Source organism: Anas acuta, chromosome 15 (assembly GCF_963932015.1).
Source record: "Anas acuta chromosome 15, bAnaAcu1.1, whole genome shotgun sequence".
Classification (NCBI taxonomy): domain Eukaryota; kingdom Metazoa; phylum Chordata; class Aves; order Anseriformes; family Anatidae; genus Anas; species Anas acuta.
Window position 1 is genome coordinate 14,599,684 of NC_088993.1, and position 15,856 is coordinate 14,615,539.

Sequence of the window (15,856 nt, forward strand, 5' to 3'; positions counted from 1 at the left end):
TCGAGGGAAGGGAAGAAAAGTGAAAAGAAATTATTTGAAAAGGAATTTGGAGGAGAGGAGAGAAAAGATAAGAAAATTGAAGAGAAAAATAAAGAGAAAAGAAAAGAAAAGAAAAGAAAAGAAAAGAAAAGAAAAGAAAAGAAAAGAAAAGAAAAGAAAAGAAAAGAAAAGAAAAGAAAAAAGAAAATTGAAAAGAAAAAAGAAAATCAGAAAGAAAATCAGAAAGAAAATTGGAAAGAAAATTGAAAAGAGAAAAAAGAAAATCAGAAAGAAAATTGGAAAGAAAATTGAAAAGAGAAAAGAGAAGAAAATTGGAAAGAAAAGAAAATTATATAAAACAAAACAAAGTAAAATAAAATAAAATAAAAAATAACATAAAACAAAACAAAAAAAATAAAGTAAAGTAAAATAAAACAAACCAAAGTAAAATAAAATAAATGAAACAAAACAAAATAATATAAAACAGCCAAAAAGCCAAGCTCCCAGCTCAAAACCAACTCATGGAGCCCCGGGGAAGGGCGGGCAGCAGTTGGCAGGCAGGATTTGGAGCTGCACCTCCCTGCCCGGGCACCGGGGCTCCGAAATGGCCTCGCCACCGGTGTGTGGGGTTGGCAGCGTGATCAAAATCCCAGAGAGCCAGAAAGACAGGCCCGTGGGCACGGGTGTCTGTGGGGTACTGGCTTTGTGGGGTGGCTTTGGCTGAACAGGTTGGGGCTGGGAGTGGGGAGGGACGGTGCTGAGTGATTTACTTAAAAAAAAAAAAAAAAAAGTAATTAAATTTATTTATTTAAAAAATAAAATGAAATCCCGAGCTGATGGTGCAAGGGTCATGGTTTGGGTGGGAATTCCCATCGGAGAGGAGCCAGGAGGGGTTCAGCCACCCCCTGCCCTGCGAGGTGGAGGTCCTGGGCTAGGTGTAGGGAGAAGCTCAGTGGCTGCCCCCTCCCTGGGTGTCAGCGCAAGCTGCCAACCCACACGGTTTCCCTGGGGAGTGAAATCCCCCGAGGTGCGAGCGAGAGGGCAGCCTGGGGACGTGCAGGGCCAGGGGAGGCTGCTGGGCTTCCCGGATGGGGCCAGATTCCCCCAGCAGGTAAAAGAGGAGCAGGGGGGGCAGGGATGGGGTTCCCCTTTGGGACCCCCAGCAATCAGGGGGCTCCCTCTGCCCGCTCCACCACCACCACGTGAAATTCCCCCTCCTGGGACCCTGGGGCGAGTCAGGCAGAAAATGGGTTTATTTCCTTGCACTTTGGGGAAACTCGTTCTGACTCAGCAGGCAGGCAATAGTGAGGTATCTCGGGTTTTTATTTCAGTCCTACTCCACGGGAAACGACGTTCACTAACGTTAGCTTCCTTCGGTTTGTTTTTAATTCGCTCCAGTACCGTGTTAAATAGAAAATAGCGACTGAACGAGGACGGACGGTGAAAAAAGTACAAGATGCTAAAAAGGTCGCTCCTCCTCCACAGATGTCCCGAATGTTACGAGTTGTTGAAAATTAGTATAAAATAGGTGACGGTGCTCGCAAAACCCCACTCATCCTCCCCGTGCCTACTGAGCCTGCACAGGAGCCCCCCCGAGGTCGGTCGCTGTCTTTGCCCCCATTTTACAGATGGGGAAACTGAGGCATGGAGAAGGGTAGTGGCTTGCCAGAGGGCAAAAATGACCACATTTCCCTCTATTCTGACCCCAAATCACCCCACAAACTGCCCTTTGCTCAATGCACAGCACGCCGGGGGATGCAGCAGCACAGACCCCACTAGGTCCATCACCTCCTGCCCCAAAGACCACCAGTGACCCCAAGAGCCATCCCATCCCGAAGGCTGCTTTGGGGCACCACAGAGAGCCCCAAGCCAGGGACATGGGGCACAGCCCCTTATAGGAACGCTCTCCCTACGGGTTTTCTTGCCTACCTGGTGGCCACAGCCACCAGGCCAGGAGGGGAAGCGTACCGAGATGCCTTCTCTTTGGTAATTTGGGTGTGCAGAGCCGGTCCTGGGGCTGGGTCCAGGAGCTCAGCTCGGCATAAGGCTGCAGGAGGCACGGGAGATGCAGAAGGGCAACTGCAAAGCTCCTCTGCTGCAGCTGCCATCAATCATGGGGTGAGCAGAGCCGGTGGGACATCGATGTTTTGGAAGCTCCCAAGGAAGGTGCAGGTGGGGCTGAGGGCAGCACCGAGGTTGTGGGGCTGCACAGGACCCTGGCACGCAGCAGACCCCAATATATTCTTCTGGTGTTAAGTAAAACAAGGCTGAGCCTGGGCAATTTGGACTCCAGGGTCCATGCTCAGCCCAGTCTGCAGTCTTGCTCCCAAAGAGAAGCAGTGACAAATTGCCCGAGGAGCTTGAAGGATTGCTGGAGGCTTGGCAGTACGCAGCACTTCATTTTCCATCGAGGCGAGCTTGGCTTTTCACATCGCTGGGTGGTGGACTTCAGTCCTCAGTGGCTGATGGAGGAAAAGGAGGTGGTGTTCCCCTCCAGATGATGTTCCCCTCCAGGTGATGTTCCTCTCCAGGGGATGTTCCCATCCAGGAGGACCTGGCTGTCGGGTCGGTGTGTGCACAGCCCATCCCACATGCTGGGCAGCACCAGGCACTGCCCTCCCCAAGGCCAAGGGGGGAACAATGAGTCCTGCATCCTCGCTGTCCTGCCTTGGACAGCACCGTGGAGCCACGTTTGGGTGCTTAAAAACTGATTATCACTAGGATCTCCCCATCACAGCTCACCCCTGAGCATCACCCAGGTGCCTCCCTTCCTTGTGGTGTTCCTGGCAATGCCAGAAACCCTCCCCAAAGTGGATTTAATTCTGATGATGAGCAAGAGGCTGGCACAAGCCTGGAAACCATAAAATGGGACCAGAGGCAGCAGGCAGCCAGACCTGTGGTCCTAATTCAAGGAGTTTCCCTTCCCTCCTCAAGAAGAAAGAAAATACCCCAACAGAAATGGACTGAATGGACCTTGAGAGCCTCCTCCCCGACAGGCAGAGCCCCACATGTGGCAGAGGCTGAGCGGGGCCATGCTTTGGGGTGCCACCAGCACTGAGACCAGGGGGGAAAACAGAGAGCCCCAGGGAGAAAACGTCAGGGGGTGAGGGGCTCCGAGGGCCTGTCTAGGAGCAGTGCACCGGGTTGTGCGCTTAGCACGGGCTCAGAGGAAGGGTTCTGCAGTGCCCTGGAAGAAATTCAAGTTTTAACCACTTGTAAGGCTTTGATGACTCTGGGCCTTCCCATCGAGAAGGCCACAGGGACCTGGAACATCTCCGGGTGCTGCCAGCTCTGCCCCACCACTGTGGGTTATGGGTGGCCCACGCCAAGGGCTCCAGTAGCCAAACCCAGGTGGTCACTGGCCAAGTGTGGGGTGTGGGGTCGGGGCCCCTGCTCCCATGGGATGCTCGGGGTCAGCAGGGTGGGCAAAGCCTCCCCTAACCCCCTGCAAGTGGTTGTTGTTCCCCTGTCACCCCTCGGTTGGTCGCTGTGTTACAAAAACTTTGCCTAAAAACAAAAAAATAAACCGTTCGCAAGGTTAAAAAAAAAAAAAAAAATCTGTTTAAAATCAACCTTCAGGCTCTTCTGTCTGTACCCACAGGGACAGTGGGGGCGAGCCCACAGCCCGGGCTCCCTTCCCGTCCCCCTTTCCATGTCCCCATGTCCCCGCTGAGGCGAGCAGCGTCCTTAAGGCACCTATCGGGGCCTTTTGGCCTCCAGCGTGCTGGGCCGGTAGAGGTACCTCCAGATGGCATAGTAGTGGATGCCGGCCCCGATGGCCACGAAGAGGTGCCAGATGGCGTGGGCGAAGGGGATGCGGCCGTCGCTTTTGAAGAAGACCATGCCCAGGCAGTAGGAGAGCCCGCCGGCCACCAGCTCCGGGAGGCCATCCCTGTTGGGCTGTGAAAAAAAAAATAAAAGCACAGAAACAGCGTGGTCACAACCAGAAAACGGCTGTGAGGAGCCCTGCGCTGCCTTCTCCTCACCCTCCCATCCTGCAGGGAAGCCCTGGACTTTGCTGCGATTCTCCCAACATGATGGAGACCCCGTGGGATGTCTTCTGGAGGTGCCCACTGGTACATACTGGGGTGTGCTGGGCACCTAAATCGCACGTGAACCAAGCCACAGCACATCTGGAGATCCCCTTACCCACCTCCAGGCCAACCCCCTTGGGGACAACCCAGCCCTGCTGGACCCGTGAGCTCCCCGGCGGTGGCTTACCATGGAGAGGATGACCACGGCGGGGAAGAAGCCCATGATAACGTAGCACACCAGCTCCACCAGCTTGTACCTGCGACCGACAGAGGAGGCAGGGCTGAATTTTACGCCTATCGAGCCCAAATGCTGCTATAGGGAAAGGGGTGGCGGTGCCACCATGCTGGGTCCCATGTCCCCGTGGGAGCCCACAGCGGGTGGCCCTGCACAGAACTGGCTCTGGAGCTTGAAGCTTGAAGGCAGGGCTCCAGGAAGGCTTTGGGAACTGTTTTCTTTCTATTTGGTGCCACCCCGTGGAACAACCCGCTCATGGCACAACATCCTTGCTCCCAAATCCCTGCCACCAGGGCTGTGGCCTCCCAAAAATAAGATGTGGGTGGGAAAGGACGCAGCAGTTTAAGGAAGCCCTCCACCTCCTGCTGGCCTGGGGGCTGCCCAGGACCCCCACGTCTGTCTGTCTGTCTGTGTCCATCCTTCCTGCTGTCCCGTCGGGGCACTAAGAGGGGAAGGAGCAGCAGGGACGGGCTCTGCGGGGCCAAATTCGGGTACTGACCGCTCATGGAAGAAGAAGACGTAGACGGTGCCGACCGATGCCATGATCCAGATGATCCAGCGCATGTGGGAGGCCCAGGGCCCCAGCTCCCGCAGGTTCAGCCTGCAAGACCCAGGGCTGGGGTGAGCACAGCGGCACCCCAAGGATGTGGCCCTCACCCCACATGTGTCCCAGAATAGCCCTCCCAACCCATAACGTCAACAGACAGGGGTTGGAATACGGAGAATAGGAAGGTTTTTGTGAAAAATGGGAAGTTTTTATTGCTGGGGTGCTTTTCTCCCCTCTGGCCCCGCATGCTGGGCACTCACCAGGGAGCGTAGGAGGCGGCGATGAAGAAGTAGATCACCATCCTGTCGAACATGTGCAAGCAGTGCTCCACGGTCCTGCGGGACAGACAGACAGACACGTCAGAGCCTGCGGCACCACAGATCCAAGGTGTGCTGTCAAACCAGAAACTTAAAAAAAAATAAATTAAAAATGATGCACTTGAAAATAACTGATATAAATCATAAAATACATTATATAAAATAAAATAACTGATATAAATCATAAAGAAAATGTTATAAAATAAAATAACTAATATAAATAATAACTGATATGAGTAATAAAATAACTGGTATAAATCATAAAATAAATGATATAAAATTAAATAAATTATATAAATAATAAAACAAATTATATAAAATAAAATAAATGATATTAACAATAAAACAAATGATATAAAATAAAATAAATGATATAAATAATAAAAGATGCATCAAAATGCTGTTTTCTATTCACATAGCTCAGAAAAACCTCTGACCAAGGGGCTGCCAGGGCTCTAGGACTGTTGTCCCCCCCTCCTGAGCCACGAGCAGGCAGGGCTGGTACCTGAGGTGCCTCTTCTTCCAGGAGATGGTGTGGAAGATGGTGGAGACGATGAAGAGGCTGGACAAGCCAAAGCCATAGATCCAGGCCGAGATGGTCTCCCACTGGTCGTCGGAGAGGATGTAGAGGATGGAGCTGCCGAGGATGCTGGGCAGGATCCAGAACTGGAAGGGAGAAGCAAGCTGGTTGCTCACAACCTACATTTCCACCGAGCAGCTACAGTGAGGTCCCTGCTTTTCCTTTCAGGTGTCTTTTTTTTTAACTTCTGGCCAAAGCAAAAGCCAGAACCTGTAAGGGGCAGGCTGGGTTTCTCCAAAAGAGCTTCTCCAGGTGGAGGAAGGCCCAAGGAGGATGTGTGCCTGCTCCACTAGGGGTCATCCCACAGCACCATGACACACCAGCTCCCCGGGATAGCTGGAAGAGGAAGAAGAGCATCCCTGGAGCACCAGGCCCACCTGCTCATCCCATCCCCAGGACCTTCAGGAGGTGCAGGGCTGAATGCTGGCATTTTTAGGTGGCCCTTGGGGTGTCCCAGGTGGCCCCACAGGGCTGAGTGCTGTCCTTTACATGGGGACGGGGACAGGGACAGGGACAGGGACAGGGACAGGGACAGGGACAGGGACAGGGACAGGGACAGGGACAGGGACTCACGGCGTGGGTGGCACAGTTGGCTGCGTGCTCGTACTCCGTCGGCTGGTACCTGCGGTTGGAGGGGACGCGGTGATTCATGAACCTGCAGCGAGGAGTGAAACGCAGTCAGGAGACAGCACACGGGGGGAAAGATTTTTGGAAGGCTCTGAGCAAAGTGACCCCATGGCAGCAGTGGGCAGGAGGCAGGGGAAAGCCACGAGGACGGATGGATGAGGTGTGGAGCATCCCCCAGGGCAGGGTGTGGGTGACAACCAGCTCCTGTAACGCTGGCACCTCTCCCCGTCTCCATTTCACAGGTGGAAAAACAGCGTGCAGCAACCCGATCCGATTACCCTGCTGGAAACAGCCCAGAGCTGCTGGTCAGAGCCCGGCACAGCCCCATGGAGGAGAATACGGCGCATGGGGCTGGGGGGGGACCTGCTGTGGGGCTGTGACCACCCTGCGATGCCACCCCACGTCACAGCAGCCTGAGTGCCACCAGGGCGTCCCCAGCGATGCTTTGGCTGCTGGGTCCCACCTGCGCCCCTCTGGGACCCCCCTCATTTGGCCCAGCACTGATTGCTGCTGGGGGAAGCCCTGCTGTGCTCCCTAGGAAACTTTTATCTTTTTTTTTTTTTTTTTTTTTTTTTCCTGTTGCTCTGAGGCTGCAGCATCAGATTGCTCTCGGCGCGTGGAGGAACGTATCGATTGCTGCCGTCAGATCAATGGGCGCACGCAGAGCAATAAAAGCAGTGCCAGCGGGAGGCTCAGGACAGCAGGGTTCGGGGACTGCCCTGCAGGAGATGGGCTCATTACTTCCTCACCGCTTTTGCTCCCAGTTCCAGCATGATTTGCTGCACGTTTCTGCACCCAGCCAGCAGCTTGGGGGGCAACGGGACCTTGCTGCGGGGTTGGGGTGACCCTGGGGTGCTGGGAAGGTGCTGGAAGCCCCCCGAAAACCCATCCCTGAGCCATCCATGGGCATCTCTGAGCATTTCACTGGTGTCCATGCAAAGAAAGCCAGCTTATGTTAAAAAATTCGGATAGTGAGGCTTGAGCACGCACGAGGGTTTGGCTGCAGCATGCCCGGGTGTGCGAGGTGGTGCCCGGCAGGTGGTGCCCGGCAGGCGGCGGTGACAGCCCACGAGGGGACCCTGTCCCCAGCCCCGCACTCACAGCAGGACCCAGGCACAGTGCAGGCAGGAGGCTGGCCACGTCCCCTCCCAAATACCTCGAGTTAGGATGGACAAACAGGGGCTCAGCTCCCCGTGCGCTGCAAATAGAGGGAACGGCGCTCACAAGGCATGAACAGGATCAGACCCTGGGTAAACCAAGGGTGAATGTGGCTGGGAAGCAGCTGAGAGACCCTGGGGCTGCCACCTCCATCCCGGGGGACACCGGGGACCCGTCCCCATCCTGCCTCCCCCTGGCTGGAGTCCCCGTGCCCCAGCCACGTCCCCCCTGCCGGAGGCCACTGCTGTCCCCACGTTGCCAGGAGACTGTCCCCAGCTCCCCTTCGCTTTCTGCTTCTCTTTCTTTTCCTTTTTAACAAGAAGAAGAAGGAGGGGGGGGTGGAGGACAAAGGCCCAGACGTCCCGCGTGACGTCGCAGTTGCTGGGGAAACACGCGCAAGGCCTTTTCCTTGAATGTATTTGTTTTAACAAAGCCCTGTGCCATCTGCCCCTCCATCCCCAACCCATGGTGGTTGCTGTTAGGGGCAGGAATGGGGAGCTGGGGGTGTGGGGTGGTTCCCACTGACCCCCCCCCGGGACCCTTGGGCTGAATTCCCTCCCTCACACACACTGCATGGGACACCCCGCTGTCCCCATGGGCAGCCCGTTTTTGTTGGGGGTGAAATGGCCTTAAAGAGCTTGGGGTTTTGGGGGTCTCTGAGGAGATTGCCCCTATTTTCCTGTCCTGCTTTCTAAGGAGCATCATCGGCCCCGAGGCTCCCAGAACTTTTTTCTCCCACTGCTGGGGGGGACGAGCACCGGTTGTTCATCGCTGCCCCCGGGTTTTTGCCTGCCCTCCTTGTGCCTGCTTCCCCCTGGCCCCTTGCCCGGGGAAAGAGACTGAAAAGGGCCAATGCACCCAGCTCCAGCCAGGGGAACAAAGAGCCCCTTGTCCCAGGCAGCCGGGGCAAAGTGCAGAGCCGGCTTCCCAGGCTTGTCCTTTTCTCCTTCTCTTTCTCCCACTCTGTTTTTCTGTGGGTTTGGGTTGGTTTTGTGTTTTTTTTTTTTTTTTTAAAGACTTCTCTCCAAGAACAGAGTTCTGACCTCAAAAAATCACGCAGATCCGCCCGGCTCTTGCTTTGCCAGGCTTGGGGGAGAAGAAGGTAGAAATGGCATTAAATTAAATTATTTCTTGGGGCGGCTCATGTGGGAAGCACTGGAGAGCCTGAGCACTCCTGGGGGCACCTGGGGACCCCGACACACTGGGAGTCAGAGCTGTGGGACACCATACAGAAAGGATGACCCATGTGGGAGGCACAGAGCTGTTTTATGTCCAGCTAGACGTGTGCCACATCCATGTATCAAGGCCATGGCTGTGACAAGGGCCCCATGAAGCAGGTGATGCTGGCTGGGACCTCACAGGTGATGGGAATCTCCCCGAGCAGCTCATGGCCACAGGTTTCACCTGTGGATGGTGTAGAAAAGGGCCAGGTTGGCTCAGACCTTGGTTTAATGTCCTTAGAGATAGGAGCTGGTTTGCTGTGTGTCTGCACCCCCTGTCCAAGGAGCTGGGGTGTCTCCAGGCTGGGTGAACCAGAAGGTTTTCTCCTTCTTGTGACTATCACGGCTGCTTTTTGAATAGCTGAGGGATTGTGTCCTGATGGTGGCATCCTGCCAGGAAGGATGGAGGAAGCAACAGGCGATGCTGGTGGTGGGGGTAAGTCCTGCTGTGGTCCTTCTGGCTGTCCCTTGGTGGAGTGAGGCTCAGGAGCACATGTCTTGTGATGTCTGTGGTGACAGTGATGGAGCATTTGTGGTCCTGCAGGTCACAGCAACCCCTAGACCCTCTCAGTTCATGGTCTGGATTTGCCCTGATGAGCCTGGAGGCAGCACGCCTGGTGCAAAAGCCAGGGCTTGATCCTCGGGGTTGTGCCTATGCGTGAGCTGCTGTGGCATCCCCATAAGCTGGGGCTTGGTGCATGCTCTGCTGCTGCCCTGTAATCTGGTAATGCTCCAGCTGCGGTCCCTGTAAGAGGCTTCATCCCTTCAAGCTCTTCTGAGGCTCGTAATTAGCTCCTGAAGGCACAGAGCAGGGCTCTGCAAGCTGCTGATGCTTTCCACGGGGAAGCGCAGAGGCTGCTGCTGCCCGGCCATCTGCGGAGCCACCCACACGGGTGCTGTGTGGTGCCCTGATACCAAGCTGAGCCCCTGTTCCTGAGCCCGTTTCTTGGTGCCTGCCTGCTCCCACATGAACATATGGTGCTCCTGGTTTGGGAAGCTGAGCTGTGTGTGCTGTGAGCTCTCAGGCTGGCTCCCAGGCTGGGGGAGAGGGGTCAGGCACTACGAGCCTCTCCATGGGCTCCTCCTTTTCCTTCTGCTTTGGCCCCAACCTGTCCCACGTGAGCAGGGGCAGGAGGGCTGATGGCACAAGCTGGCACAGCATTTTCTGATGTACAGCTTCCTGGCAGCATGCAGAGAGCTGACAATTTGCACAGGGAGCATCCGAGCATCCCAGCTAGAGCAGCTTTTGGGCAGACCACCAGCAGATGACCAGGTTCCTGCAGCACCCAGCCCCTGTTTCCCCAAAGCAAGGTGGATCAGGCTGCAGGTCAAACACTCCCTCACCACCTCTGATTGTCCCGTCCCCATTTTGTTCATTCCCAGAGCTCTGACATGTTGGAGTGTGCTGGGCTGGCACCAAACAGTCCTCATGCTGCAGGCTGAGAGATGCTGAGTGCCCCTGATGGCCACAACCATCCATTCACCTTCCCAACCTCTACGTATAGCTATCTATTTTTCTCTCTGGCAGGTTTTCTGCTCTCTCTACAGACAGCCTCTAACTCTTCCAAGGCAATTCACAACCCTGCAACTCCAGCAGAGCCGCTTGTTTATTCGTGACAGATGGGATCGGGGAGTGTTTCCCAAATTACTTCCCGAGCTGGGACTTCTTGTTTCACTTGGTGCTCGTGAGACCTCAGACAACAGCTGATTAGTCACAAAATGACGTCCCAGGTGCCTGGTGAATGTTAGCAGGGCTGCTTCCAGAGCTGAAACCTCTCTGTTATTCCCTGTTTGCTTGTTTGGGAAGCTGTTGTGCATGATCCTCGCCCGCATTACCCTGCGCACAGGGGACAGTGGGACAGGTCCTGAGCAGGCTCAGTTTGGCTGAGCCCTGCAGCAGCCAGGAGCAAGCACGGTGCCCCTGTGGTGCAGAGGCATGGGGCAGGCTCCAGCCTTCATCTCTGGCTCTTTCCTTCTCCATCCTGGCCTCTGCCATGCCGTGGGATTAGCGTGTGGGTTGCTGTCCCTCAGGTCTGTAAGGTGTCCCCGTAGCATCCCCAGGGAAATGTGGCCTTGGTCTCCCTGGGGACTCCAGGGTGCTACTGAGCAGATATCTGTAAATAATTCAGCAAATGCCTCTGGGGGATGGTGCATTTCAGCAGGCAGCTACTGTGGTTTCAGGCAGGATTATTTGCATCAAAGAGCAGGGCCCTGATACACCTGTACCAGCTCATGCTGCTGAGCACAGAGGGAGGCCCTGCCCCATTAGAGAGCTCCCTCTGCACAAATATAAAATCCTCCCCTCACCAGCAGCAAGCCTGGACTCCAGACTTCAGCAGGAGCACAGCCTTGGACCCAAACTTCCCTAAAGCTCAACTAATTGGTGTCTGAAGCAAGCAGCAGGACTGTGATGCTCGTGGTACTTGGCCTCACCATCAGAAGGTGCCGTGCATCACATCAAGTCCCCCTGACCGTGGATTAGGAGAGCTATATGGAAATAATGAGCACTATGGAAACAAATGCTGAGGTTTGGGGTTTGGTTTCACCTGGAAAGCTTCAAGGGGAGGCCTGGCGGAGCCCTGCACCCTGCTGTGCCATATGAGGCAGCGGCTTGTGTTTTCCACGTGCCTCGCTGACTGCTATCTCCTGAAACGGGCCGGGGCGAGCTGTGCCAAGGAATCACACCAGGCTGACACCCAACACCCGCTGAAGGATGGAAAAGCCTGTCCTTCCCAGGGGCACGAGGCTCAGCCACTGCTGCCCATCTCTGCCTGGCCCCGACCCTCCCAGGGGAGAGGGATGGGGGGCTTGGGGAGTGCCCCCACCTCCAGCCAGCCGTGCAGGTAATGTTCTGAGCACTTGTTGCCTTCCAAGCACCAGGAGGCAATAAGAGCTGCCCTCTGCATGCTGAGAACTGCCAGCAATTAATCCTATCAGTATCCTTAAGTGGGTATCTGAGTCAAACTGCCTCCAAAGGGTGGCTAATAGCTGATTTCTGGTGAGATGGGCTGATGCTGTTTTTCATTAGGCATTTCCAGGGGCCTCCCATCTTCTGGGGAAGCACCTTGCTAGCTGAGGAGGGTGTTGGGGGTCCTGCTGGGCACAGTGGGGACCCCGAGCAGCTCGGAGCTGCCACGCGGATGCTGGAAGCATTTCCCCTCTCCCCGCTCCATCCCACGCAGGCAGCGGGGGAAGCAGAGCTCTTGGAAAGCATCTCTGTGAGCGTGGGAGCAGGCGAGGGCTGTTCATGCTTTCTTTGCAAAGGAAAACGGGGATCAAATCCTCCCCGTGCAGTAGCTCTGCCTGGGCTGTGAGTGTTTTCTTTGCATGTTTGGGGACTGAGCACCCCGATGTCCCCTCTCCCTCCTATTCCTGCTGGTTTTCCCCCACCTTTCTTCTCCTGAGATGCTGGAGGATGGGGTCAGTGATCATCTCCTTGCTCATTACACAAGGAAGCTCTTCCCAGGTGACTTTTTGGGCAAATGCAGAGCTCAGCTCTCCATCCCCTCGTGCCGGTGAGGAGGTGGCAGTGTCCTCGCTGCGGGCACCAGGCAGGTGAGGACAAGCCTGGAGCCACCTGCAGGGGCTCCTGCTGCTCCTGGGCTCTGAATCCACGTGGATTTTCCTTGCCTTGCAAGGCAAGACGAGCAAATGCAGTACGACCTGGAGCCTTTTACGTGGGCAAATCAAATCCTGAACTGCTATCAGTTAATTACAATGATTCAGTGCCCCGCGCAGCCTCCAGCTCCCCGCACAGCCCTTGCCCTGGCTGCTCCAGAGCTGCAGGAGCTGCCCAGATGCAGCATCTCCCTCCGTAATCGCGTTTCCTCTCAATTATGGCTCTCGCTGGCCCGAGCCTGGGAAGCATTTCGTGTGTCTGTGGGCAGACTGGCTCAGCTCTGCTTGCTGCCTGCATGGCTGGTGGGCAGGCACCCAGCCACGACTGAATCCAGGGTGAAAAGCGAGCCAAGCGGTGATGTACAGGGGGGATCGCTTACTGGCCCGGGGTGACCCGGCCGGGGAGCTTCAGGGATGATGTGACTGGCACCCATCTGTTGCTCTGTGGGAAAACCAGCACGATCAGCTGGGAGAAAGGAGGAAAAATATGGGGGAATAACCATCAGGTGGCTGGTAACATGGGAGGAATTACGGCTACATGCATTCTGTAACCACGTGCTGGTGCCGTGGCTGAAGTCACATCAGGCAGGGGATGATGGAGATCCGGGAACACCCCGGTGCCCTCCAGCCCTGAATTTTCTCCCCGTGGTTCTCCAATCATTCCTGCATTGATCCCACTGCCTTTCATCTCCTCGTTCAAAGCCCGGTGCCTTTGCTGCAGCTCTCACACCACCGGTCTTTCATCGTGACGCCGTATTTTATTTATCCCCATTGGCAGGTGTGTTGATGGCCAAGTTCCTCCTTTCTTGGTCCTCTCTCGAAATTAGATAAAAGACATTAAAAATGAATCTGTTCCAGGCTTTTCCATCACAAGGAAAACTTTTGGTGTATTTTTTTCCAAAGGGCTGAGGAGACAAGAGTTTCTCATCCTTTGAAAAGATAAGCAAGATGCTTTGATGCCTTGAAGGGCACGTGCCTCCTTCGTGTTTTGTGCTGCTGTGAGCTTGTGGCTCCTGCTCACACCAGTCCCCATCCCAGAGCCTGGTCCCCAGTATGTGTAGGGGAGCCGAGAGTGCATCCCTGGCACAAAGGGAGGGGGAGATTTGGGGTATTTCTTGAGATGTGGCACAGCAAAGCATCTGTGCAGTGAGGAGGGTGGGTGCGAGGAGCCCGGAGGGATGGGGATTAGCCACTGGTTATTTTTAAGCACCAGGCTAAGAGGATCTCTGCGGTGATGTAGGAATCTCCAGGCAAACATCACGTGCTGGTGGCCACATCAGCGTGTCTTGGGGTGAAAGCCAAGGAATGCCCCATCCCTGTCCCCACCTGGCAGCCCTGGTCCTGCGCGTGGGCTCCTGTGATGCCCTAACACCTGATGCCTCTTTGATAAATTGTCTCCATAAAGGACCACGGTGAGGTTTGAGGATGCTGGTTTGGGAGAAAATCAAGGCTCTAGGCTGGCAGATGGCTTGTGCTGGGGGCAGCTCCTGCTCTGCCCCCCAGCCTCCACAGAGCAAACGTGTGGTTTGCCTCCTGCTGTGGGGGCACCGAGCTTGGCTCAGCTCCATCCCCACCACCCCTGTCCTTTGCATGCCAGATATGGGGGGGAAAAAAAAGCTTGAATTCTGTTTTTTCCCAAGGATTTTTGGGCTGGGTGCATCGTGCAGACCTGTTGGCTGCCTCTGCATCATCCCCCCAGTGAAGGTAACCAGGAGGCAGCCACAGCATCAGGCTGGTCCTCGAGCTCAGGCAGCTTTTGGAGGTGCAAGCAGTTTTTTTTTCCCCATGGGATGGCTGGAATAATGAGGAGCTGGTGGCTTGGGGAGGACAGGAGGTCACCAACACAGGGAAACATGCCCCAGGATGCTTCTGTGTGGAGCAACCAGCACCACTCCTCTCCAGATCTCTTTTATCTGCCTCTAACAGCACCACTGGGAGGTTGGTAGGGGTGAAAGCAGAGCTGAGTGCCCCCCCAGGGATTTCTCTGAAGCGACAAAAATGTCCCCACCATGGTCACAGGGGTTGGGGACAAAGCCTGTCCTCGGTGCCAGACCCCTGGAAGCCCCCCCCAGCACCCTGGCCAGGCATCAAGTGGCCTTTGGGTCCCGTCCCCCTGCCAAGTAGGTAATGCCAGGAGGTTTCCTAACAGCCCTGGGGAAGGATTTGTCATGGTGCAACCCCTGGCAGCCTGAAATCCCTGGGTATAGGCTGGGGGGGTCAGCTGGGTGCAGTGGGACCCCGGGGTGATGCTGGGACCTCCCCCCATGGGAGCTGGCACCCAGCAGGGGGGTCTGTCCCTGCTGAGAGCTGGGCTCCCGGTGCCCCTGCAGGGGGAGGACAGATGTGAAGTTTAAAAATCAGTGTGGACCGGGGGGAAGTCCAGGACCAGTCCTTAAACCCAGCACCAACTCAGTCAGCATCCCTTTGTCTTGGCTGGTGGCTTTTGGGGTTAATTCAGCCAGACAGCACCCCAGCGACCCGCAAATCCCAGCCCCTCCAGGGAGCGAGGGATCCCGGGGATGCTCCAAATCCCTTAGGGAGGCAAAAAGGCAGGCATCCTCATCCCAAAAGACACCGTGTGCCCGCAGGTGAAGGGAGCAGCCCGCACCTGCCCTGGGCTTTGAGGCGCTCAGCATCTTTTGAAGGTCCCTTAGGGCTCGGTTTGGGATTTGGCTGGAGCCCTGCGGAGGGGCAGGGGCTGGGTGCCGTCCCGGGGAGCTGCCAGCACAGAGCAAAAAGAGAAGGGAAGGAAAACACCATGCTGAGGGCTTTACCTGGCGTAACGCGTCTTCTGGAAGTCCAGGACTCGGGACACGAACATCTCGGCACTGCCATGGGCGTCCCGGGCCGGCGGAGGGATGTAGCCACGGGTGGCTCAATGCGGAGCGAGGCTCCCGGGGGTCTCCGAGCCCCCCGAGGGCAGCGATGCCCTGGGGACCCACGGCAACTTCATGGGCTCCCACTCCAGGCTAGGGTGCTCGTTGGCGGGGCTGAAATGCCGAGGAGGAGAAGCGGAGGCCAGCCTCGCCCCCCTGTTGCACAAGAGAAGAATACAAGGGGAAGGAAAAAAAAAAAAGAAAAAAAGAAAAAAAAAAAAAAACACACACAAAGGCGACCTAAGGGAGGCAGCCGGCGAGGGAGCCAGCCCTGCTCGCAGCCAGCAAATGGGCAAAGATGAGGAGGAGAAGAGAAGAAAGGGGGGGGACACAAATCCCGTCCCGCTCCGCCTGGCCGCGGCAACCTGCGCGCTCTCCCTTATCCACCCAGACAGCTCTAAGCACGGCTAAAAATACCCCCTCCTGCCACCCCCGGCGGATCAAATAGCAGCAGTTTGGGATTGAAAACGTAATTAAAGCACGGCGGGGGGATGGAGGGAGCGGCGAGCGGCCAACTGTAGGTCCCAGGTCCGAGGCATCCCCGCCAGCCCTGGGGCAGGGCCAGCCCACCCCGGCATCCCCGGGGAGTTGCTGGGTTTGGTTTTGCTTTTATTTGTTAGATTTGAAGGATTTTGTTTGTTGTTTTCCAGGGCCTCCGGCAGGGC

The 15,856-nt window shown here is 55.8% G+C and overlaps 1 protein-coding gene across 1 annotated transcript; it reads right to left on the reverse strand.

The window, feature by feature from the left end:
* Nucleotides 1-2,077: 2,077 nt before the first annotated feature.
* MMD2 (monocyte to macrophage differentiation associated 2) lies at nucleotides 2,078-15,639 on the reverse strand. Its single transcript, XM_068699435.1, has 7 exons — nucleotides 15,090-15,639; nucleotides 6,266-6,347; nucleotides 5,618-5,778; nucleotides 5,056-5,130; nucleotides 4,748-4,849; nucleotides 4,201-4,270; nucleotides 2,078-3,879 (listed from the first exon to the last, which is right to left on the reverse strand). The coding sequence occupies exons 1-7, from the start codon at nucleotides 15,134-15,136 to the stop codon at nucleotides 3,676-3,678; spliced, it is 741 nt and encodes a 246-aa protein (XP_068555536.1). The 5' UTR covers nucleotides 15,137-15,639; the 3' UTR covers nucleotides 2,078-3,675.
* Between the last annotated feature and the right edge of the window lie 217 nt (nucleotides 15,640-15,856).

Bases quoted from the DNA above. Each gene is read 5' to 3' on its own strand.
- MMD2 (XM_068699435.1), bottom strand. From the start codon at position 15,136: ATGTTCGTGTCCCGAGTCCTGGACTTCCAGAAGACGCGTTACGCCAG. The intron at 4,850-5,055 runs GTGAGTGCCCAG...TGGGTCTTGCAG, and splicing joins GCCGCCTCCTACGCTCCCTG to GCTGAACCTGCGGGAGCTGG. The intron at 3,880-4,200 runs GTAAGCCACCGC...TTTTTTTCACAG, and splicing joins CCGTGGTCATCCTCTCCATG to CCCAACAGGGATGGCCTCCC.